Below are 26,254 nucleotides of genomic sequence, written 5' to 3'. Positions count from 1 at the left end.
ACAGACTTGCATTGTCTTCATACTCTGCAACCCCCCCGGTATGTTCACAGTTCACTTACCTGAAGATACCTTCTGTCTGGTCTCCGTTGAGCCCCAGCACCTCCTCAGAGAGGCGGGTCTGCACCCAGGGCAGCTGGTTGTCTGGGTAACGCTCCTTCTGCAGCGCCATCACCTCCTCCAGGGAGGAGCCAAACATGGAGGGACTGAAGATGGCGTTCCTGGCGTGCAGGATCTCCTCCAGAGAGGGCTTCTGCAGGCCCTGAGAACACACAGTATGGTATATAGGTTTGTGTGCATGTAAATGGTCTGCAAAGGTAAAACTCCCAAAGTTCCCTCCAGAGGGAGTTTCTCTCCCCCTGGGCTCTGGTTTCAGACAGAGGGTGAAAAGAGGTGCTGCAGCACAGGCAATATGAGAAAAAGCTTTTTGAACATTAAAGCATGGAGACATGTCCCAGTAGAGGCTCAACACATTTGAACTTGAACATTAGCATCATAGGGCCCCTTAAACAAATCTGAAAGATTGAGACTGCCAAAGTGAAAGTGTTTAAAATAGTTAGGTTCTATTTCAAATGTGTTTTTGAAGTAGCGAGTGTCAACTGGAGTGTTGTGTGCTTGTTTTCATATAGTTGTGGACTTGTTAAAGATTTGTAAGACTTCTCAATGAGAAACAAGTTATTCCATCCACAGGATGGCATGTCTTCACTGTGCTCTTAGAGGGAAGCAGCTTAACACCTGTGGGACACTGTGCGGACTAAATGTGACAAATATCTGTCAGTGACCTGCAGAGATTCTGGCACCACATGCTGCAAAGGCTCTGAGCCAAGCTGCTGCCCGCCCTCCCACACAAACACTAATGTGTTTATTCATGTGCTGTAACAGCCTCCTGGTTTAAGGGCTTCCTATCACATTTAGGAACCTGAGGACGGCCGGACAGCTGCTCACCTTCTTGGCACCAGTCAGAGCAGCTTTAGTCAGTTTCCTGTAGCAGTATTTAGCATAGCTGCTAATGGCCACCCCTGAAAAACACAGAAATGATAACAGTTATTTACAGAAATGTATTATTGTATTGCATTATTTTTTTACATCAGTATATTAAATATACCAACGTTGACAAATCATTCAAAGAACTTTAGCCTTTGAGAATTGTGAAAATAAATAAATATGTTTTTATGAGACTATGAAAGCCTATACATACAAAATGAAACCAATGAACAATCCGGTTTTCAAATGAGCCATGAGTATAAATTCTTCCATCAATCCGGCGATTATAAGATGTATAACATATTTTTACAGAGACATATTGTCGATATTTCTTCTAAAATATTACATATATATCTGAGCTTTTCCTGTTGCTGTTTACCTGCCCTCAGAAAATATGTGCCAACATTGAGCATGTATGTTAGTTTTTTTTTTTATTGGCTTGTAATGATTGTATCATTGTTTAATTAAAAAAATAAATGGCAATAAATAAATAGAAATAAAATGAATGATATAGCTCTATTATTAACAAAGTGGACTGTCAGCTCCCTCTGTATACATCAAGGTGGAGTTAACAAGCTTAATGCAGCAGTAACCTGTTCCTCCCTCTGTTCACCTGAAGAGGGCAGCAGAGCACAGCTACAGCATGAATATGAAGTGTGAGGGAGTGTATCTCCTGCAGCAACTGCTCACAGACAATGGTTATGGGATGTTATTTTGTAAATGACATGTTCTTCGTGTTACACACACTGATCTTCTACATGGGTTTGCGCGCTATTGATTTCCTGTTTAAAAGACAAGTAGTAACTCATCTGACAAAAACTGTTGGATTGTATCTCTGTATCACTCAAAATGATATTCCATCCTGTAGATCAATATCCTCCCATCGTGAAAGCCTCCTCCATTCTTTTCCTCTCTAACATCTTCACAATGTAAATCAGTGTAGTTGTATTGATGCTACAGAATAATCAGTGTACTGTCCAGCTGTTTGATACTGAAGCTGTGTTCGTAGCAGTGAATGAGAGTGTGTGATGCTCCCCACCCTTGGTGTCGTTCTGGGGGTCCATGTGTCTGCAGATGTACCCTTCCAGGTAGGCGTGGAAGCGGGGTGTGGGGGGGAAGAAGGCCAGACTGATGGCCATCAGCTCCCAGCCCCGCTCCAGGCTGTCGTAGCGGAAGTTCTCCGTGGTCTGGCGGCACAGCTGGATGTAGAGCTCATCACGCAGACCCTGGTTACTCCAGCCGCGCACCACCACCTGACCCACACACACAGAGCCAGTCACTTCCTCTGTTCATGAAGGGGCTTTATCAATGTCAATTCGTGACTGTAAATGTCGATAAATATACAGTTTTATTACACGCATAGCTGAATACTAGATTCTAATAGGTCGATTTGGACATTTTGTTTTCTGCTATTTTGATAGCAGACCGTTGCTAAGGATACTCTGATCAAGGGACTATGTGCAGTCATATCAATCCGTAGAAAGAAGTTCAGAACGTCAGCAATGGATACAAAAAAACGACATTTGTTTTGCTCTATCAGGAACCACCACGGAACAGCTTTTGAATACTCATTCTTATATTTTTGTGGAGAGCCCGAAACTTAAAATGAATGATGGTTAAACTGTCCCCAGTATAGAAAAGAAAAGAGAACAAGAAAAGCAGAGGTTAAAAGACATTGTGCTGGACGACAGAGATATCAACAGAAGAAGACAGACAGGAAGTAAACACGGTGTGGGCTCTGGGAGTGTTTAAAGACTGGTTCAAGGGAAAGAAAATGTGAACAGACAGGAAACCTCCATCAGTTGGTGCCATTATTTTTAAGTGACCTTGCTCTCTCCGCAGTTCACGCTGAATGGACTGTTGTTTTTGTTAGGCGAAGCAATAATACATTTTATTTCTATAGCGCTTTTCTTGAACCCAAAGACGCTTTACATTTGGGAGGGAGGGTAGACAAACTAAATATAATATGATCAAACAAATCATTTGACATCAATGTTGCCAGTCAAAGTGTTGATTATGAAGTAAGTAGCAGTGTTGTAGTAAGCAGGAGGATGTGAACAACAGAGCCAGAGACCAGCAGATGAACATGGAGCAGTGAGCAGCGAAGAGACAGCGTGGGTATTGAGCACATTTCCAATGGATGAGAGTGTGGCTCTGCGTAGGCTGGCTGTGTCAGGCAATGACACACAGCATCTACCTCTAAGTGATCGTATTATGGTGTGTACAACTTGTTCCGTAGCAATCAAAGTGCAAATTAACTTAATAAATGCAAGTTTCAATTTGCCATGGTTAACGTGTTGGAAAACACAGAGCAGCGTATTGTCGGGGGTTCTTCCCCACTTCCTCCAGCATACTTATTTAGTTACGAAAACTGACCTGACATTTCAGTTTATTTGTTCATTCTGATCATTGGTCCACTTTATCATAACCTCTCCATTGTAAAAGATAGAGCACATATTACATCTTATAAATGTGGGGTTGTGACTTATTACTGAACAATAATCAAACTATTGAGGAACACCTTTATATGTACAGTCTCTACTGGCCACATACTCAGAGAGAAGAGGGTGGGGGGGGGCTCTGTCAATTATAAAACTGCATCAGCAGCTGCTGCAGCCATCAGCCTCTCAGAATATCGTTTGTTTCTAAAACGGCTGCTGTTTTCCACTCATTATGTGCATCAATATTCATGAAAGGTTTTGCATTGGCCATTAATGAATAATCATGGGAGTGTGGTGGGCCAAATGTGAGGCTCATGCACATGCTTTGGTTGATTGTGATTTCTAAAAAGGACATACATGCAGGCTTCAACAGTTATCTGAACTAGATGGATTTTTGCAGTGGAATGACTATTTCAGTCTGGAGGAAACCGCTTTGTAAAGATGCTACGAACCGATTTATAAATGAGGCCTTTGGTTGTTTTGAAAGCTCCCTCTCAAAGTCACACTGTCAACAAGGACACTAACGGCCCGTCCACACAGCGGCGTTGGAAGCTTCTTCTGCCAAACTGCATTGTGGGAAGCAGAGCGGAGCTTTCCTGGCGTTTTCAGGCGGCAAAAGTTGAGCAATGTTCAACTTTTGAAGCTTCTGAAGCTTTCGGTGGAAGCGTTAGCCAATCAAATAATATGCCAGTACAAGCTCTAGCCAATGAAACCGCTGCTTGTGTGTCAGGGGCGGGAGATTCATGTGATTGGTTGTTGGTCGAGCTTCAGACACGCCCGCCGGCAAGCTTTTTCCAAAGCCGGCCCGTCCACACAGCAGCGTGCGTTGACGCTTGGCGGTGGGCGTGTCTGAAGCTTGGGGATTTTTTGCGAGCAACGTGACCAACAACCAATCACATGAATCTCCCGCCCCCGACATACAAAGCAATAGCAATGTTAAAACGAAGTAAACTGGATATAAAATCCCCAAACAGGCGAAAACCTACCAGTTTCACCCACTGTCTCTGCCACCTCCCTCCATGCCTGGCTCCTCCGGTTTGTATCCCGGTAGATGAACAGAGACTGATCATACAGCACCGGGTGATTCACTACCGCTATAATGAATTTTCCCTCCATTTTTGGAATATGAGGTAATGACCTGCGTAGTCTCTCCCAGCATACACGCGGTTTGATTAGCTAGCGCTTGTACTGGCAGATTTGCATAAACGGGATTTCATTGGCTGACGCCTCCATCGAGGCGTCAAAAGTTGAACATTGCTCAACTTTTGAAGCGAGCAACGCTCCACGTCGCTTCCATTCAAAGTGAATGGGCAGAAGCGTTGGAAGCTTCAACGCACACCGCTGTGTGGACGGGCCGTAAGAGCTAGTGAAGCCTCGCTGTGCACTCACTGCAGAGAGGGGAGCAGACTGATCCTGGCTCAGTTTGTTAACATCAAAACATATTGGTACAATTGAGCCTTTTAGGAAGCTAACTCCCGCTCTCTGCTGCTTCTCAACGCACTCCGATGCATTTGATTTTGTGTTTTGAATTTGCACTATCCTCCTTTTAATGCACAATTTTATCGTTGTAACTTTAGTCTAAATTGATCTTTTTATGTCTATTCCATGTTATTTTAAGTTTGTTTGTATGTACTTTACTGGTAACTGTATTCTAGGCAATATCAATTTTCAGTGAGTATTTTAAGAGATGTCTACTGTGAAGCACTTTGAACTGCAATTCTTGTATGAAAGGTGCTATACAAAAAAAGCGTACTATTATTATCTGCACACTTCTGTAAAGATATCGTACCAGGCATTTCCCAATGTACGTGGTGCTGACCTTGTGTTCTATTGTCTATATATATATATATATATATAACATCTAAAGCCATTCTATAGATCTCAAATCCTATGTTATGCTTGAGCTAGTATTATCATTTCATCAAACTCTCCTTTATGTGTATCTTTTGCTTTTCTTCAAAATAAAAATAGATAAAGTGCCTAATGTCACTAAGCCTGTACATCTTGTGAAATGTTCAGACCAAGGACATCATTCAAATGAAAGCAACATCACTAATAATAATAATAATAATAATAACTTGGTCTTATATAGCGCCTTTCATGAAACCCAAGGATGCTTTACAATAGGAAGAGGGGCCTTGGAAAAAAATCACACAACAGGGAGGAGAAAATAAGAAGATAAATAAATGGTGCGAAAATGTAAAGGAGAGATTTATTTGTGACTTAAGGCCTTGACAAACAGAAGCCTATCAAGTTTTTTTTGTCCACAGAGTCAGTATTCTTGACTAGACCTGACTACAGAAGGATATGAAGTTCATGAGAATAAGGAATGGATGAAGTGAGCGTTGATGTGCACTGACCTCCAGAGCCACAGCGAGGGTGTCGGCCTTGGAGCGGCGGTCCCCCATGAAGTTCTGGATGAGCTTAAAGATGTCCACCGCCTCCTTCTTCACGGTGCGGTCGGACGTCACGATCATGGGCTTCTTGATGGGCTCACTGCTCCAGGCCAGCATGTTGGCAATGGACACCTTTCTTCTGAAGAGACCCTGACACACAAGAGAGGGATGGAGAGAAATAAAGAGAGGGTTAGAGATAGAAAGATATCCTCATGCTTATAGAGGAAATACAAACGTTCAGTAGGAGTTTGGTGTACAGTAAGATGGCATCGTTTTGTATGACTTCAACATCCTATACATAAGTTACAGTGAATACAACAAAAAAATGCAGAACAACAATTAACCTAAAACCTGTTTCAGTAGAATGGCAGCTTTTTTAATGTACATTGTTAATGTGACAAAATCACTTAGTCTCAATTTTGTATTGTACTTTCATTTAACTGCTCCCCAAAGTCTATTATTAGCTTTGAGTAAAGATGTTTTCCCCCCTTTATGTATAACAATAACCAAGGCATTAGGAAAATGCAGGAACATTTTATATGACTAACTTAAAGGGGACCTATCATGCAAAATGCACTTTTGTACGTCTTCTATACATTAATATGTGTCCCCGGTGTGTCAGGGAACTCACCAAGTGTCAGAAAACACAACCCTCTCTCTTTTCCTCCATACCCAAATCTCTAAAAACGGGGATTTAACGGATCTGATACAGACTGATCCAGATTTGAAATATCTCTGACGTCAGAAATGAGGAACTCCGCCTATATGGGCAGCTCTCCACCTATCAGGAGGAGATAGCCACGGCCATTGCCGTTTGAAAGCGCTGGAGACGCTGTAGTACATATGCCAGGCCTCTAGGTGGCGCTGTAGTCTGCCACAAAAGCTGCGAAGAAGACTTCTCACAAATTCAGCCCTTGCAAAAACAGGGCTAAAAATGAGCAAATAGTGCGAAATGAGGCATGGCTAAAATGCATGATCTGTTTGGTATTTTGAAAAAAAAGAGAAAATTCGAAAATGCTTATGCGGAGGTCGGCGACACATTCTAGCCAATTGTGGAAAACCCTTACTCCTCTCATAGTGTAACTTATTTTTCTTTGACTCATCAAAACAACCAGGACTACTATTTTCTACACCTTTTATTAGACACTGTCGTAGCATTTATCTAATCCCTCCATCATCTGCATGGAGAGGGAGCGGCCTGAGACCTTAGGGCCTTGTTAGCTAAACTGTGACGCCAATGCAGAAGTGTCTAAAACCTGCTCCCTTTTTATCTCAGTCATCACTTTCCTAATGAGTCTCAGTCTCAAGTTTCATCATGCTGTATTCTTCAATACAGCATGATGTTCATTTAGTAAATGATGATCCCATTTGGAGTCAAATAGACCTTCAAGCAGAGTATTCTTTAGGGCGGGGCTACTACTGCAACTTGTCAATCCGGAAATAGTCGTGTCAATGCGTAATTATGGCACTGTGTGCATTTAAATATCCATGAACTTTTAAGGTGTTGTTTTTGCCTTAGAACTTTTACCCTTTTACTGTGTTTTCAGTTCATGAAAGTTCATTGAAAGTGTTCGGTCAATTGAAAACATTTAAGATACCGTGCGAGCTCATCTTCCGAACACTTAAATATCCTTTATTTCAATCATTAGTTCCTGAAAGTTGGGAATTCACAGACCTTGGGTGTTTCTCAATGTCGAGTATGCTTGCTTGGTAGCACATGTCTTCCGAGCGTCTTGCTTCAGAAGCGAGGCAAGAATACTTCCTGGCATTCGGAAAACGAAGAGTGGAACAGGCGATGTGTGCGTCATATGGAGAGGCCCCGCCTTACATTTTACGCCACAGATTTGGGGAAATTGGTCCGTGCGCAAAGCATTGTGGGGATTTTAAGACCGCGGAGTCTACACATGTGCAGCCTCGAAATTTCTCCAAACGAAGTACGCCGGGCTCGGTAGAATTCCAAGTATGCTGGACATTGGAACAGTCCTTCGGCGGCACTCGATGACGTAGTATGCTTGAAATAGTGGCTCTGGAGCAGCTTTACTCAACATTGAGAAACACCCCTTGTGTTGAGAGGTTTTGGTCATGCTGCTTTTCAAGGTCTAGCATGAGCCTTCAAGATCAACTAATGTATTATTTCTAAGCAGCTGAACCCGATTAGTGGTCAGCTGATTACTGAAACAAAACATTTCCAGGGTTTTCCACAAACAGTGAAATCCATACCAACTGTTATACTGGCTGTGACGCAGGTTTCAAACGAGTGATATACATTAAGTGACATTTGAGTTCAAATGTGAGAAAAAGAGATTGTAGTATATTTCAGAACATTTTGGAGACAATTTTAGAAATAGCTTAAACGGCGATACCAACAAAAGCCCATACAACGTAGAAAGTAGAAACACACATCCTGTTCTCTACCTGTGTGTGTTTGTTGAAGTGCTTGGACGCCCAGTTCTCGATGTCTGTCTCCGAGGAGGGCTTTCTCAGGGTGAATTCTGGGAAAATGCCACAGCTGGCACTCGGCATCATATTCCTGGCATTTCGACTGGCCTCAAACTGGGCACAGGCTCCGAGGTCTTCCGACTGACAGGTGGAGAAACAAAGGGAAGAGGAGGAGAGACGGAGAGGAAGAGAGGAAACGGAACATGTTACTCATCTCTGTGACGCTGCTGCAGAACATTTAGAGACCCGAGAGCTTTCTTTAGTGCTCAGAGGGATCAAACCGGGATTAATAGTGACGTGTAAATACGTCAATATTCACATCATTTATTCATGATTCAAACAAGACTCTAAAGTTACAGCTAAGCAACAAAAAAGTGAGGTAGTCAAAGTTATGGCGTCCTCCTGCTGGTCAAAGAAAGTGGTATATTCATACGTTTCCATGGAGACATGTCAAATCTGCAGATATGTTTAAGAGGACATATCATGCATCTTTTCAGGTTCATTCATTGTATATGTGCCTCTACACTAATGTGTACATGCTTTATTGTTCAAAAAGGTATTCATTGCACATTAAAGGCATTCCATCTTTAACCGGGGGAGGCTTTTATTAGGCTGCTACAGGAAATGCAACATATTTGTTGAATTAAAATATAATAAAAACAATATCACCCTTATGTCCATTTGCTTCCTGTAATTCTATCATGAGTTTGCCCAGTTGCCATGGGAATGTAGAGCACCTTTTAGTCTGCGCATCTACCTTTCCAAGACAACTGTGCCATTTGCTGATGAAGCGTATGTGGTAGAAAAGGAGGGTGGAGCTGGATGTATTATGTCCTGATGCACATTGTTAATGGATGTTCTACATACAAGAGCAACAGAGGCTAATGCATCTTTTGCTAATCAAAGACTTTCACTGGCTTTACCTGGATGATATGTTATATTAGTAGTTTCACATCCTTTCTTTTGTCTTTTAGGATTGTATTTACAGAGAGTGTATGTTTCCTAAGCATGGTGCTTCAGTATAAGTGTGTCACTGGACCAGGCAGCAGTGTGACTGTTATATAAGCTAATGTAAGACTCAGCAACATTATATGAAACATCCGTGACAGGGACAATATCAGCGCTGACTGGGACGTTCACTCATAGTGTGTGTGTGTGTGTGTGTGTGTGTGTGTGTGTGTGTGTGTGTGTGTGTGTGTGTGTGTGTGTGTGTGTGTGTGTGTGTGTGTGTGTGTGTGTGTGTGTGTGTGTGTGTGTGTGTGTGTGTGTGTGTGTGTGTGTGAAGGACGGCAGTAGTTCCAGGTAAAGCTGCCTATGTGATGTAGGAGGCTGCACTTTGATCTGCTCCACGGTCGGCGACTCTACGCTACGGCTGCACGATATTGAAAAAAACTGACATTGCGATATATATTTTTTTTCCCCCTGCGATATATATTGCGTTTTTTTAACTATATTTAACCGGATGAAGGATTTTAGTCACGGACGTCTGGATCTTAACTGGTTGACTCATCATACCTTAAGTCATGATCTAACATGTCATGATAATGCATGTTGCTTACCCTCAAATAAGGGAGTTCATCTGTGAATGAAGAAGAGAAGAACCTTTTTGTATCCAAAATAGTTCCAGATGGCAGATGTTGCTTTTCTTTTTGGAAGTAAATCTTCATTCTCGCCGGTATTGTCCTCCTGTGCCTCGCTCATTTTTTACCGGTGTTTTGATGGTCTGCAAACTAGCGGGGCGGGGCCTGCTGTGATCTGATCAAGAATGATTGTGATTGGTGGTTTGCCTGCATGTCACTCACTCAAGTACCCCTGACATGAGAGCCGCGCAAGTTTTCCTTTTGTAGCAAGCAGCAAAATAATTGTAACATGACGTGTTTGAGTGAATATCGCACGTCCTAAAAAAAAAAGAATGAAAAAAAAAATGGATAAAATCACAAGTCCCTGTGATGTGAATATCGCGCATGCACATATCGCGGTTATCGCCATGACACGATATATCGTTCAGCCCTACGCCACGCTGAGCAAAGAGGAACATCTTATATCATGTGAAGGCAGCTCTGTAGCTATCCAGTTGATCTCTGCTCTCATTTATAATTCAGATGATACTATAAACCCAACAGCTCTGCAGAAACATCTGAAAATCGTTCCAAACGTGTTGTCCAACAACATCACAGACTTATTCCACCAAGATGCTCCACAGGAAACTATTCCTGTCTGTGGACATAAGACTTACATTCCTTCCTAGGAGCGTCAGGCAATCTGAGTCCATGCTGGCACATGATTTATTATGTTTTAATATATAATGTATTATTTAATATTTGTTTTACATTTAGTATTGACATGTTTTACTTTAAATTCTTATGTTTATATAATATTCAATTTTATTGTATTTTAACTTTTAATTGTACATTTTGACTTTTTATGTTAATATAAATATTGTATTCTTTTATTTGACAAAACCCAATAACCCTCGTTATACACAAGGTATTTTTGATTCTGAAAGTGTTGTATAATATATATCTGCTCTACACTTTGTAGAGTCATAACAAACTAGGTTTTTTATGATTCTAAACAAACTGAACCTCCTATTAATTTCAAATGCACTTCAATTAAAGTAAGTAAGTCATTGTAAAACACATTTTCAAATGATCAAAACAATATGCTATCTGTACAAATATTTAAACCCAAATTGTAAGTGGAATTATCAGGCACTCTAAATGTGGACACAGACTCCCAGCATGCATCAGTACCTGTGAGGGGTGGAGGTAAGGCTCCGGCGAGGCCAGGCTGGTCTGGACGGAGAGGCTCTTCTCCAGCAGGGCCTGCGGGAAGCCCAGCCGGTCGAAGGTGTGCCGCCTCCAGTGGTGCCCGTCGCTCTGCGCCAGCGCCTCGTCCTCGCTGAAGGCCCTCACCACGGGCCCCGGTAACGGCAGAGGCAGCGCCCCGTCGCTCTCGTACCCGTCTTTTGAACATCCGCCCTGGGCCTCCCCCCTGCCCTGCCCGGAGTCCCAACTGCTCCTCTGCTTCATCACCTGCTGGGCCTCCCACGCCAGCCGGGCCTGGGCCAGCATGGCCTCGGAGGCTGTGCCCGTCAGCTCCCCCTCCGGGCCCCCGCAGCGGGCCAGCTCCTGGGGGAGGGACGGCTTGCGGCTCTTGCGTTTACGGTTACCTCCGGGAGAGAAAGCCCCCGGACCGCCTGTGGAGGAAGAGGAGAGGGAGTGGGTCTGACTGGAAGTCCAGGATATGGAGTCCTCATAGAGCAACCTCTGGCCCCCCTCTCCACCCTCCCCACTGTAGTCCAGCAGAAGGCGGGGGTCTCTGATCAGAGACTGGCTGTGCTGCAGGGTGTACGACCCTCCATATGAGCCCCCGAAGCCCCCCGTGGTGCCGTAACGCATCAGGCGGTCGGCGGTCTTGAAGCGGGGGCTGGAGGATGACTGCTCCACGTATACCAGCTGCTTGACGTACTCCTTCCCCACGGGGCTGTACTCCAGACTCTGCGTCTTCTCTGGACACTTCTGCCTGGTCAGAACCAGCTGGCCGTAGGGCGACTGGCCCTTGCTGGGGGAGTGATAGAGGGGGCCCGAAGTCTTGCGAGCAGATGACTTCCCGGTGCCGTAGAAGGCGGAGTCAGCGAGGTGCATGTCGGTTGGAGGCTCCTCGTAGATGGGAGGGGGCTGGTACTCTGATGGCGGCTCCTCGTACAGCGGGGGTTCGTAGGCGTAGCGGGGCGAGGGGGGCTGGGAGTCGGCGGAGGAGCGGCGGTTGGTGCCGGTGCCGCCCAGCTCGGCCCGCTTCAGGTAAGGAGACTGACGACGCTCGCCGTAGAGAACGGGGGAGCCTTCGGGATCTGTAGGAGGGTTTCCTCCAGAGCAACGGCGAGTTCGTGAGGCGGTGCCCCCACCAGAAGGAGGACCAGGGGTGGGGGGGTCGCAGGGAGAGTAACCATTTCCCTGGTGGGCCAAGAAGCTGGGCTCTCTGTCTGTCACCTTGATTAGCATTCGCTCCTTCGTACCGGTGTTCCACCTGAAAGGGGAAGTCCTGAGAGAAGAGAAAGACTGATTAAGAACCGTCACATTAGGCTTTTTATTTATTACACACAAATGATACATTTGTCACAGGGGGCTTTAAAGTGTATAAAGCAAACAACACCCTCTTGCTTTTAGACGTAGGGCAAAGCAACAGAGGAGGATCTCTCTCCCAACACGGATAGACGTGCAACAGATGTTGTGTGAACAGATTATAAAGTTATTACATCTGCAACATAGACATACAAATGATAGAAACGATAAGAGAGAGAAAAAAGAAAGAAAGATGGATCCAGGTGGATATTAAGAATCTTCAAGGTGCCAACACAAATATGAAGGTGGGCCTCAGGCACGACCATGGCAACAGCTGCAGCAACAACTCATGATCAATATGTGACCTTTAATACTGGCAACCTGCCACGAGAGAGACACACATGTCTTGGAAGCTGAGTTAGTACCAAATGCATTTTGGGGGCAATTGTGGGGAAATGTAGTGTATCAAATGGAGACAAGGAGAAAAGAGAAGTCTACAGTTCGAAGCCTATAGCAGTGTAACTATGTGATGGTTCAAGGCAAGCCTGAGCCAGCCCAAACTACAAGCTTTATCAAAAAGGAAAGTCTTAAGCCTACTTCTAAATGTGGATAGGATCCCGAACCCAGACGAGGAGCTGGGGCCACAGAAGAGGAGCTTGAAGCTGAATAATCTTTGGAGACTCTAGGACACACCAGTAACCCCTGTGTCACCCTGGAACTAACGCCTGACCTTGGGGGCTTTGTAGAGGAGAATCTTTTAAAATGATGATTTCATTATTATACTCTTTGTGCCAAGTGTGATATTCATCTACAGGGCCATCTACTTGTTCATGCCAGAACACAATGCTGTTCTATTCAGGATACATTCATAGAAAACCAGCCTTTAGAAAACATTGGTGGGCGTGCCTACTGATCCAGGTTGTCCAATTTGTATTATGGATGCAAGAGTTTAAAAGCTTATCAGCTTACTCTTTTAGGCTCGGCAGTTGTTTATACACTACGAATGTATTTAAGAAGACAATTCAGACAGACAAGTAAAAGACCTAAATGAAACAGTGTAAATCCTGCTATCCTATGGAATTCTGTTTGGCTCGTATATAAGTTATATTACTTTTCTTTATTAGTGCTCATTGCTCAGTTATTCCTCTCAGAGAGTGGCCCCACACATTCTGCTTGTTTGTCGGGACAGAAAAGAGAGGGGGGGGGGGGATGAGGATGAAAAGGTGAACTGGGCAAGAGGGGGGGAAGTGTGACATCGATTGCAGCATTGGCCACCTTCCGTGTCCAAATACTTCCACACACTGATCCCCAAGGCCAATACTGGCAGTGTGTGTGTGTGTGTGTGTGTGTGTGTGTGTGTGTGTGTGTGTGTGTGTGTGTGTGTGTGTGTGTGTGTGTGTGTGTGTGTGTGTGTGTGTGTGTGTGTGTGTGTGTGTGTGTGTGTGTGTGTGTGTGTGTGTGTGTGTGTGAGAGAGAGATTACTTGTTGATGTTAATATGCATGTGTGTGAGTGAGAGCGGGAAACAAAGAGGGCAGGATTATGGGCCATCGCAACATGCTCCAGACTCTGAGCTAACCCACTCTTTCTCTTTCTCTCTCTCTCTCTCAGTCCATCCTCCTCTCCACTCCAAGCTTCCTCTTTATCCATCATTCCTCTTTTTCTATCAACCAACCAGCTCTCTTTGTGTCTCATACATGAATGATGTTCTTTTCTTCTTATCCTTCATTCATCTGCCTGGAAATTCATTTCTGTTTTTCAGTCAGCTGTTAGTGACTGGGGTGTTAACCTAGGCCTAGGGGACCAACCAGGGGGTCATTTCCAAGTGTCCTATATTCTAAAGCATGTCCGATTTTAGTGACCAATATGAGTCTATCCCATTTATGATATATTGGACTTGGTTTGTCATTTGGTAAGTCCAGTGTGCTCCTGCTACAATAAATGAGAACAAACAACAAACAGTTTTTACACTCTCAGTGAAATGGCTATCCCTGGGCCTCAAGTCTTCTGAAGCCACCAGAGGTTAAACAAAATTATATTTTCTTTCAATCTGCTCTGATTGGTCAACTGGCCGGCTCCGCTTTGATTGGTCAACCTCTTACAGATACACGCTTCTTAGCCTATCACGGTCTATTTTGTCTAACCCGGGTAACAGGGACGATGTGCTCTCTTACATTCAGCTTGTAAAATATATATGAAAATCGTGTCAAATAGACCGTCAGACGGCGTATACAGCTTCGTATACGTCCGCGGCGCCATCTTGTATACGGGCGCCATGTTCTTGCAAGAATTGATATATCTTATATACAAGATCAGCGCCCTCATAGTTTGTTTTTCTAGAAAAGCCCCTGACGTACAATGTGTTGGAAGGCTAGCAAATAGAAGCTCGACTGTTACATAGTGATGTCATTAGGTTACGGAAGTAAGAAAAGGAGTCCAATGGATGCGTTTCAGGCAGGGGGGTGGGATGTGTAGACCATTTACATGCACAACAATCTATACAACACACGAGAGGAGAGGGAGACAATAAAGCTAGAGCTGTGGATATTTGTTATGACTTACATAACACATTTACTGTCACTGCAGCTACACATATATATATATATATATATATATATATATAAGCTCAATAAGTCACTGATGTAGTCACCATGACACATGTTTGCCTCCCTGACTCAAACATACACTGAAAGACTTGGTAGGCACTTCACATATTCAGATATAATGAGTAATGCACATCTCCAAGCCATCTGGACCGACAGTCTCACTCACACACACACACACACACACACACACACACACACACACACACACACACACACACACACACACACACACACACACACACACACACACACACACACACACACACACACACACACACACACACACACACACACACACACACACACACACACACACACACACACACACACACAAACTAAAACTGGATGTGTATTTTAGCCTCATTGATGTAAGGCTGACTAACCAGCACCATATTGCAATGCTCCAATATGTCTGTGTAGCAGCATCAGTGTAAATCAGCTTTCGATGGGATGCTGCCTTGCCATTCCTCCACCAGGGGCATTTATAGGCCAGTATTTCTAACTTCCCCACAAAGAGCACATCTTGCTAGTCATGCCATCACCGTTCCAGAAATGAGTAGTTTGAGATGAAAGTATCAGCAGGAGTTAGAACTTTCCTGATCTATTTTTAAAATGAATGTGGATGGCCTCCCCCTCACTGCATCCTGCTGACGCTAAAATCCCTCTCCAAGAAGGATTTCTTAGTACAGGATAGTACAAATGATGGTATTGGCAAACACTTCCAGACAGCAGTAGGCATACTCAATAACGTGTTGGAAGCAGTTGCATGGCGTGAGGAAGAAGCCCGCTACACACCGGGCCAATTGTCTGGATAAAACAGTTGCTGTAGTTTTCTAATAATACTTGTGAGTGTTCTCTGAGTGTGTGTATGCACGTCTTTGCACAATATGAAATGTCCTCTGGCAACATGAATTCACTGTGCAGTATGTCTCTGCGGATTGATTCTGACATACAACAGAAGGACTAAAACTAAAATCCTAGTTTCTGTCCTCCTCCCTTTAGTTTGGACCCTTGGTGCGTGCGGGAGGTAGGGCTGTGTAAGGTCGCAGCTCCCTCTGTTGCAGCATCCATCCCTCCAGAGACCATCTGCCTGACACTCAGCTCCCAGTCTACATAAAGTGGTGAGTATAAGAACACATGGACATCTCAAACACTTGTATTATCCACAAATCTTATTTCAGGCTTCTAAACAAAAAAACATTTCGAAAAACGTTGACTGTGAGATGAGGGAAACCTTGCTGACTTATTTCCAGGTTTTAGAAATCAAAATAAGAAAACGGTTTATGGCAAGTAGGTTTACACATACGAGGAATTCCCCTTGGTGTATATGGGGCATGCATAAACACAGTTAAAGGCAATCTATTGTAAGATAAACAGCCAAAAACGATTATAAAAAAAACATTTAAAAAACAAATAGATATACCCAAAGACGACATCCCGTATACTATGACAAATCATGTGCAGTACTGTTGGGAAGTGGGAAGCTGTGCCGATATTAAGAGAAGTAGCATGTGTTCAAATGTGCACAAATATTCGGAGGGTTGTGCAGAACTGGCAATGCTTGAATCAAATAAATAAGAGCAAGATATTGTGTACATAGTGTGCATTCATGTACACTATTACAACTCATTCCTGTTCCACTCTATTGCTCTTTCACAAGTATGGATACAGCCGTGTTTCAGGTCTGTCAGCACTTAGCTAGGGTTAGGGTTAAAATGGCAGGATTGGTCTCGCACATCTCTGTGACTGTACATATTCTGGATGAGCCAAGCAGCCTGTAATGGTCTCTCAGAGCAGTGATGATTTACTGCTGCTTTGAGTGTATAACTGGTGTGCGTGTGTGCGTGTGTGTGTGTGTGTGTGTGTGTGTGTGTGTGTGTGTGTGTGTGTGTGTGTGTGTGTGTGTGTGTGTGTGTGTGTGTGTGTGTGTGTGTGTGTGTGTGTGTGTGTGTGTGTGTGTGTTTCGCCTTGCTGGAGTAAAGAAGACATTTACAGGACACTGTGACCCCGACCAGGCATTTCCACCAATCACTGCACACTGCAGCAGATTACAGCAAACCAGAAAACTGAGAAAACTAAGACTGGGGGGGGGGGTGTGTGTGTGTGTGTGTGTGTGTGTGTGTGTGTGTGTGTGTGTGTGTGTGTGTGTGTGTGTGTGTGTGTGTGTGTGTGTGTGTGTGTGTGTGTGTGTGTGTGTGTGTGTGTGTGTGTGTGTGTGTGTGTGTGTGTGTGTGTGTGTGTGTGTGTGTGTGTGTGTGTGGGTTTGAAGGTGAGAGAAGATAGAAATTAATAGACAGTGACACAAACAGACAGGAGGGGAAGTGGTGATAAGAGCGGACACAAGGACAGAGAGAAAATCATATTCTGACCTTTAGAATAGTTGCATGTGAATTGTGTTTATACAAAGTGGCCTGACAGTTGCCACTTTATGTTGAGAGAGAATTATAAAAGTCACGTGAGAAAATGTCTTCCCCTTCTCATTTCTTATTCACATTGTATTGTTCACATGCAGAATGTTGTTTTTCTAAGTCACTATTTAGCCCCTCGTTGACTATTGGCTGAGATGTTGTTTTTAACCATCACACAGCTGGGATTACCAACACTCAAGTAACAGGAAGAGTAGGTTTGTCACACTTTTAGCAGGAGATTAGGAGTTATACAAAAAACCAAAGCCAAAAACTGGAAGAGACGAAAACACAAAGGAACCAGGCAAGGTAACACAAGTAGAAAACAAAAGAAGGAGGATGGCAACACGAGGAATCAACCAGCGATGAATACAAACAGATATACACACAGAATAAAGGCAAGTCTACACAGGAATAATCACAGTGACAAGACACAGGTGAGGAAGCTAGGTAAAGACATAAGGGCAGCAGGGTGATTACAAAACAGGTGGACAAATCAGGGTGGGGCTGACGATCACAACAGGCGGGAAACCAGACAGGACACAGGGGGAGAAAACCTTTCAAAATAAAAAAGGAAACAGAAAAACAGATGTTGCCGAAATGAAGACATGATAGCAGGGATTGGCTAGACTTCCTAGCAGGGACTTCCAAAATATTGAATTGTTTTTCTGCTTGTAAGGAATCTATCGGAGAGCCTACGTTCAGGTGACTCGTCAAGTGACCAAGCTGAGATCTTACCTGTCTGCTTCCTCTCTGCTGCCCTGTTTGTCAGAGAGCTCCTGGTCGAGGGAGGAGGAGGTGCTTCCCTCTCGGCTGACCCCGCTGTTTCGTCCCGGGCTGTTTTCAGCCGACGCTCTGCCGCCTCCTCCTCCTCCGCTGGTGGGGCGGGGGATGGAGGCATCTGTGTGCTGCTTTAGAGTTTGCAGCTTGGCCAGGGGGATGATGTCGCAGCTTTGGGGCCGGTGCCACACTGTGCGCTGGGTGGAGGCGTTGTAGTAGTAGAAGCGCGAGGTGTTGGGATCAAACAGCTCCCACCACTGGTTGTCCCCGGTCCGCTTGATGCACACGCCCGGCGGAGGGTCCCACACACACTCGCCCGTCAGTAGGTTGGCGTACATGCGCTCCCGCGTGCGCGGCTCGATGATTTCCACCCACTCCAACCTGCAGGAGATCAGAATGACATTTTTAGCAAATTGACTGTGAAATAAACTGTGACCTCTGACGAGTGGAGGTCTACATCTTACGGCTGAAACCAATTAACCGCAAACAAGTGTAAATACCTCAAAGAGAAGCAGGAGCACATTTGATTGACACTTCAGGAGCCACATGCCTTATTTAGAGCTAGACAGGAACTAACTAATTAGAAACATCCCTCAGAGACTGCTGACGCAGTATGCCTGCACCAGCCTCTAGTGACAGCCATTACAGAACGACCACAGGCAGGGTTTCAAACGTTGCCATCGATCAAAAAGCTATAATAAGATTATGCAACAATGTAATTAAGGCAGAGCCTCTGTAAGTACCATAATGAGATTTTCCTTTGATTCCACTATGGTATGTTTAGGGGGGACTCATGCTAAGCTCTTCTTTACCATGTGTATGCATAGACAAGCAGCTGCTGATGTGCTGTAAGCCACTTGCACTTAGAACTCAGTAGCAGTTGTTTGGAGTGCAATCAGAGAGTGCATTTTATTATTTGGAGCCAAATGACATGCCAATCAGATTCAGCACCAGTGCTCAGAGAAATCCCACACACTTTTTTTCAGAAAATGCTCATAGTTTTTTACACTATTGAAATTGAAGGAACATAATGATGTGACAATAAACATGTTTTCTTTCAACCATGGTCGGATTGTGGATGAGCCGACGTGTTGTGTGTATTCTGAAGGAAACAAGAGGGTTCAGTCAACAGGGCCACGACAGAGGGGCCGGGTTAAAAGGGCCCTCTGACCTTGAGATAATCTGCTGAATCAGACCATGTTGTTATGGGCACAGCCGGCAATGGACTGCCTGGTTATAGTAACAATGTGAAGGACATTTCCAGAACGGAAATGATGAGCATTCACTTTTTCATGCCACAGTTCTCTTTAGACGGTAGCTGATAATGCTCTAAGGATGTAAAATATGAATTGCATGCTGACTGTTGTGTGACAACGTGCACTGTTTTGTGCATGCAAACATTTCAATTGTTTAGCGATGCATACTTTTCTTTCCGGGAAAGACACGGACATGTTTGACTGTGACCTTCACTTGTTTTCAGCCCAGTATTTGATTTCAACAATTGTACAACAGAGCGACAGAACACACATGTTATGTTCAGAAAGATGGCCCCCACACATCTGACATTAAACCTTTGATATCTTGAATGGAAATGAAAGTGCAGCAGGTCTGTAATAGGCTGCATTACATGAATGCAAATGGAGAAACCACATACAGCAGTATGAATAATAAAATAAAGGCGCACTCACGGAGCCCTGCACATAGCAGTCTGCTCTTGCATATGCCTGCATTCACACACACACTCTCTCGTGTGTCGTTACTGCAGCTTCTTGTTTTCCAGGAAGTGGTAGGGAGGATTTAATATGACTCACACACACCCACATAACCAACAACATATGGACACATCCATGGACCAATATACACACTCACTCGCTTGATAAGAGGTCAATCAATACGAATTTGTAGGAGGGGAGGATGATGAAGCAACTTAAGAGGAGGTGCTTCTGACAAACCAGGCACCTTATTTGGCAGCCCAGCAGGTTGTTTTTATTTTTTTTAAAGGAATGTATCCCGCTAACAAATTGCATTTTGTTTTGTTAAACTTCCTTTTTTAGTATGCAGCTTCAAGGTTGGAAGAGATATATCTATAAAAGTAATTTATGTTTGACTCGATGCCACACACAGCGTCCTGCCCAAGCCAGCAGTCACTATACCCCAGGTTAGGAATCAGCCTATTCATATGCACTCCTGTTGGTTTGATAACAACGACAGTTACCAGCTGATATAAGAAATGACTGAGTGCTTGAAATGTGTATTCATCTGTATACTGTTTCTATGAGCCAACTTTGATGTCTTGAGTAGGAACCAATGGGCTGCTGAGAGCTACAGGAAGTCACAGAGTTTTGGTCTTTTATTTGATTTAAAATATGAAAACATAACGCCATTTTAAGATGTCAGACACATATATCACAAGGAAGAAAAATGTGAATGAGGTAATGTCTTCAAGATGCTTTTGTTTATTTTATAAGACCTGAGTGCATTTTCCTGGCAGACATTTTAAAATAAATGCACTTTTTAAACTGTTAGCCTTCAATGATACATTGGCAATGTTGTTTGAAATAAAATACATATTGATGTTTACTTTGCTGGATTACTGATTTGTTCAAAAAGGTATCTTCATCATTCTAGTATTAAGGTGAGAAAACTGTATTTATACAGACCTGGAAAAAGGTTGGGAGACCTACACAGTTAAATTGTCTTAATATTTTCAGTCAGTCGGCATTGAATTCTACTCCCCAACTCTCCCCCTTTCCCATTCTATTTAATAATGGGTACAAATGTTTGCTGCTATATTTATTTAGGCCAAGAATAGGCGGACTCTCCAAGGTTTCTGGTTCTCTTTGACAAATGACGGATTTATTTTCGTAAGTACAGTTTCGAGAGAAACCCGTTAACCCAGGTTAACCCAGGTTAACCCATTCTAGCGCCTGTTGAGTAGCTCTGCAGAGAAGCTGGCTTCTTGGAGATCCACTGGCAACAAAGTGACTTCCAGCTGCTGTGGCTGAAGGGCTTCTGAATGTGATGATCCACTCAGACCTGAGCGGTACTGACAGCAGAGCTTAACATCCTCCCCTCTTCCTTTGAATGAGGGGGAGGGCCCCGTGCTGACAGCTGAGGGACAACACAGAGGTCAACCCTGCCAACAAAACATTTCCAATACTTCAATATGTACCTGATTATTCATTACAGTGGATTTGGTTTCACCTGGACACAAACAGAGGTCTATAGAGTGGTTAAGTGAGGCTTATCACTTAATCCTGGGTAGGCTGACCCAGGAGTAACCATCACAAGGGCTCCCTCGACAAAATATCAATCAGATTATTCCATTGGATTTCAGAATATTGTGGAAAATAAGATCTGTGGCAAACGTACATTGTGATACCTGCATGTTTTGTTCAGCAGGATAATCTCATATTATCACCACTTATATATTTTTGAAGCTTAAATGCAATGTCCAGAAGCTGACTTTAGGCTTTAAACATGACGGCCGCATGGCTACGTGTCACCACCGCTAAGCTAAAGGCAGACTTGAGTTGGCCGTGATGATGTTAGCAGTCTCATTTTGTCACCCCAAGACACAGAGAAGCTTTGGGACACCCACAACAAAGCTTATGTCCAGCATCCAACAATTCAAAGAGGGAACAAGAAGTAGAAAAATAGTAAGTCTTATTATAAGACCACGCTGTTACAAGCACTTGTCTGTTCCGAGTTACTTTACACTGGCCCCTAATCTCAGCTACTAATTTGGGGACTATAATGTTGTTATCATTTATAGAAAACTACAAAAGTAAACTCCTATTAGTAAAACATAATTAATCTAAATGCCTGGGTCTGAAATTGATATTCGTTTTTTTGGCGGTGACCTTGTGATTCCATACGTTTCCATCACCCTATAGATCTCTGCAGTGTGAATCATCTCTGCTCTTTAAGCTGCAGAGCCTTGTTGAGCCCTGGGCCAGTCACTATTATTGCTAGTATGTGTGCAAGTGTGTGAGAGAGAAAGACGAGAGAAAGAAATGCTACATCAGCTGCCACAGTGAATACTTGTCAAATGGAGCAGAACAGGCCAGTTAAATAGAGAGATCCAGGGCGGAGATAGCAGGATTAATTGGCCATAATTGGTTGATGTGTTGGTGTTCCAAATGACCCAGTTTAGCTGCTGAGCCTCATCCCTGAGACAGCGCTGTGAGCATACACTCTGAAGGCTACTAATGGGGACTGCAAACGTTACAAAAGCGCTTTGCGAACACTACATGTTAAGGGGCCCCAAAGCAGGGCATTTAAAACCATACCTTTGTATGGATTAGCCTGCTATTAACGGTTTGTTGCTGAATGTTTTTTTAAGAAACTAGAATCCTGCTAGCTTAATGCTTGATCATATTTATTCAACCTTCACAAAGTCACACTAAGAAACAAAGCTATGTTTAACACTACCAAAACAAGCACTAAAAACTCTTACTAAAACGACTTTAAATAAGAATAAAGTCGTAGTTTAACCATTACATTTATTTGCTTGTGAAAAGTCAATTCGAAGTTTGATATCACTCTGATTTACTGCGACAAAACGCACCAACAAGCAAAAAGGCTTAACAAACCCCAGGTCATGTATCATTGTTCTAATCGCAAACTTTTTATGCATCCTTCTTTAATTGTTGCACAGATGCTGGTTCCTACAGTGAGAACAACACTGGGTAAAACAGCTTTTAAATATGCTGCCCCCACAGCTTGGAACAATGTACAGAAGGAGCTGAAACTCTCAGATGTAATCACTATGGGGGAGTTCAGGTCCATCTTAAAGGACAGAGAACACGACACCATTGGTAGATGTGAGTGCTCGTATATCCTAAAATCGTTTTTAAATGTTGCCAGTTTTGAATGATTTTTAATCATTTGTATTACTTCTCATATTGACTGGCTAATGTGCCATTTTATTTGTGTTTTACAGCTGTATTTATCTGCCTGTCATGTCTGTGTTTTATCTGTTGTAACTTCGTACATGTTGCCCCTCTTGGCCAGGTCACTCTTGGAAAAGAGATTTTAATCTCAATGAGTCTTTTACCTGGTTAAATAAAGGATATATATATATATATAAAGTACAAAGGGTACTCCGAGTATTTAGCTTGCTCTTGGGGACCACCAAATACTAACAACCCAGCTGCCTTGTTTATTTGCACCTCTCCTCCCAGCCTTAAACTGTGTAGGGCAAAATCCAGTAGTTGAAAAATGGGCTGGTTATAGCTCTGCCAAAAACACGCTGCCTATTAAAGTCTCTTTCGTTGGTCATCTGTTTTTCAACACAATCAAACCTCTTTAAAATATAAATGTTTACAGGTTGATGATAATATCAGAGGGTATAGTACAGAGCATGCATACTTCCAATCCGCTTGGCTCAAAATTAATGGAGAGAGAAAATAATTTGGGATTTGGCATTTAGTACCTTTCCCAAATTTAAGAACCACATTTTTTAAACAAGAGCTACACAAGAAGGGATCTGGGTATTACATTAACCTAACCTATACGTTGATTTGCGTTGATGTGTCTTTCCCACTGGAAGTCAATTGAAGTCACATGAGTCATGACTGACACGGAAGTTGTAGTACCCCGTTTCACCACTATGAAAATGTACTTCCTCCACTTCCTTGGGGCCTGCTTTGCTCACATCTTCCGTCAATTAAACGATGCACTGACGCTTTGAAAGAAAGGGCTAATAACAGCTTAACCCCTATGACTCGAATTTAGCTAAAAAGTCTAGGGCTATTATAGGAAGTCAGCTTGATCCACAGAGAGCTTCCCAGGGCAGCCACTGGAGAGAGACGCTTCAAAACCAAATCTGGAATACTTGTTCTTAATCCACTAAAGGCATCACTCCGCACTATAGGTTAATCATGCAGTGCATTCCAGGTTAATTAAGCGTAAATCATATTAATTCAGTTATACCCAAGTGTTTTCCAGTTATATTTACATTATTCAATAAAACTGTACTCCGCTTGTACTTAAACGTAAAAGATGGCTCCTCTACCCTCCTCTTAAAAAGGTCAGTTAGCAACAGTGTTGCTGGGAAACTATTGAGCAGTCTGACAACACATTCATAACGTATGAATGGGATGAGGGTCAGGGACAAGGTCAGAAGAGGATTAAAGGAGGTGGGAATACAGAGGTACAAGAAAAGGTGGGTAGTCTACTATTCAATACATAGTCTGAAGTATCAAAACAAACTCACATTTTAAATCATTACACTGTTTGACATGAATTAATTCATTTATTTTCCAAAGGTCTTTTGGGGCGAGTAGACTGATTTAGTTTTTTACATCTGTGATAATGATTGTGATAATACTACATGGTACAAGTGTTTGCCCACTGTTTTAAAGTCAACAATGCAACCAATTGAAAATATTCTCAAAGATTAAAGGTCTACCCTTTGAGAAACTTTACTAAAAATCATCCTCAGCATAATAATATACTGAGGCTTGCCAACATTATCTCTAACCCCAACCATTTCCTGATCAGCAAATATGATTTGTTCCATCAAATTCGAGATACAGGGTCCCACAATTGAATACAATTAGACTGAAGCACTCTTTGCAGCAGTCAATTCTAAAATGAAATGAAGTCAATCCCAGGTCTCATGTACTTTAGAGCAGTGGTTCCCAACCTGGGGGGCGCCAAAGATCGCGGGGGGGGTGCCAGGCCTCAAATGGTTTGAGGCCAAATATCATATTTAGACTTCTTTTTTTTTTTTTTTACATATAATTGTAATGCAATACATGATTGTCACTAAAAGCCTTGTCTCTACATTACAATAAAATATAAAAAAGAATTGATTAATTAATTTTAATAAAAATTCAAGTTAGTAGCTATTATAGGCATAAAAAGACAGAAATGTATAATTCTTTCTTTAATAGAAATGTTTCTTGTTTTCTGGATAAGCGCATTTTTAAAATATAGTCATTGTCCATACCGGTTTCAGTTGGATTATTTGTCACAGTTGCTCCGATCAGACCGGTCTCCTCCATTTTGTAGATTATTTACGACTTTTGAATCCACATAAACACATCGGCAAAATCCGGCTTACTTTGAGCATGTGTTTTAAACAGTTTAATCCCTTTGTGAATTGTTTCCACTTCCGCGCCGTCCTTTAATTTCTTCATACAGCGGGAATCCAAATGAATTAATCCTGAGTCCAATAACCATCAAAGTCACTCCAATAGTGCTCCTTGATTACGCTTTCATCCTCCTTTAACACAATACTTCACATTCATCCACTTTGTGAAAGTAGTTGTAGCATTTTTGAGACTTTTAAACTTTAATTATTGCTGTTGCCCCCCCCCCCCCCCCCACCAGGAGTCATTTGGGGGGGCTCTTGGGAAAAAAGGTTGGGAACCCCTGCTTTAGAGGGTATTGAACATATTGTCCTCAATGATAGTAATGTTATGTTAAATATGTTTCCTTGAATTTGAATTATAGATTATGAATTTTTGTCTTCTATATGTGTCCGTGTTGATGCAAGAAAAAATTCCGACTTGATCTGACAAATTGTATTGTTTTGTATTATTGTATCATATCATATGATACTTAACCTTGTCAATGAAACACCCCCAACAGAGTTTCAAAGCCTTACAGCAGATACAAGTAAATAAATATCCTCCTCCTTCTAGGCAAGCGTTAAATGTGACACATGGGCAGGAAGTACACGTTTATTATTGATGGAGACTGGCCACCAAACAAAAAAAATTAAAAACACATTAACTCTTTTTAAAAAACTGTGAAATATGTAGACATTTTTACCAGGATTGTGGAACTGGTTCATCAAACAGGATTGCCTGTAAATAATTTTGCTATGACAATATGTCTGCTGTAATAAAAGGTCCGTTAATTCTATAAAAATGTATATTTGAATTTAATCCAACAACAGCAATATGCACCTTCAGTAGAGCTGTAGGAGCAGGAGAAAGACCAACTAAAGTGATTTAATAAACACATCCATTCCTCACACACTTTTAATTAAAGAGTTAGAGAGAGAGAGAGAGAGAGAGAGAGAGAAAAAAAGAGCGCTTCCGCTCATTTCTCCCGTGTTATTGTCCAAAGTTAATGTAAACTTGAATAATGTACTTCATTAGAATGTAATAATTATGTTGGTTGTTGTT

General features: G+C 42.7%; 1 protein-coding gene across 1 annotated transcript in view; it reads right to left on the bottom strand.

The window, feature by feature from the left end:
- arhgap39 (Rho GTPase activating protein 39) overlaps window positions 1-26,254 on the bottom strand; it is a 150,447-nt gene that overhangs the window by 4,717 nt on the left and 119,476 nt on the right. Inside the window, exons 2-8 of the mRNA XM_034081468.2 lie at window positions 18,069-18,491; window positions 11,011-12,301; window positions 8,234-8,398; window positions 5,783-5,968; window positions 2,021-2,234; window positions 943-1,016; window positions 60-259 (exon numbers count right to left, since the gene is read on the bottom strand). Coding sequence (XP_033937359.1) covers window positions 60-259; window positions 943-1,016; window positions 2,021-2,234; window positions 5,783-5,968; window positions 8,234-8,398; window positions 11,011-12,301; window positions 18,069-18,491 — 2,553 coding nt within the window. The remainder of the gene's footprint in view (window positions 1-59; window positions 260-942; window positions 1,017-2,020; window positions 2,235-5,782; window positions 5,969-8,233; window positions 8,399-11,010; window positions 12,302-18,068; window positions 18,492-26,254) is intronic.

Source organism: Pseudochaenichthys georgianus, chromosome 4, assembly GCF_902827115.2.
Source record: "Pseudochaenichthys georgianus chromosome 4, fPseGeo1.2, whole genome shotgun sequence".
NCBI lineage: Eukaryota > Metazoa > Chordata > Actinopteri > Perciformes > Channichthyidae > Pseudochaenichthys > Pseudochaenichthys georgianus.
This window is presented reverse-complemented; position numbering and strand designations above follow the sequence as displayed.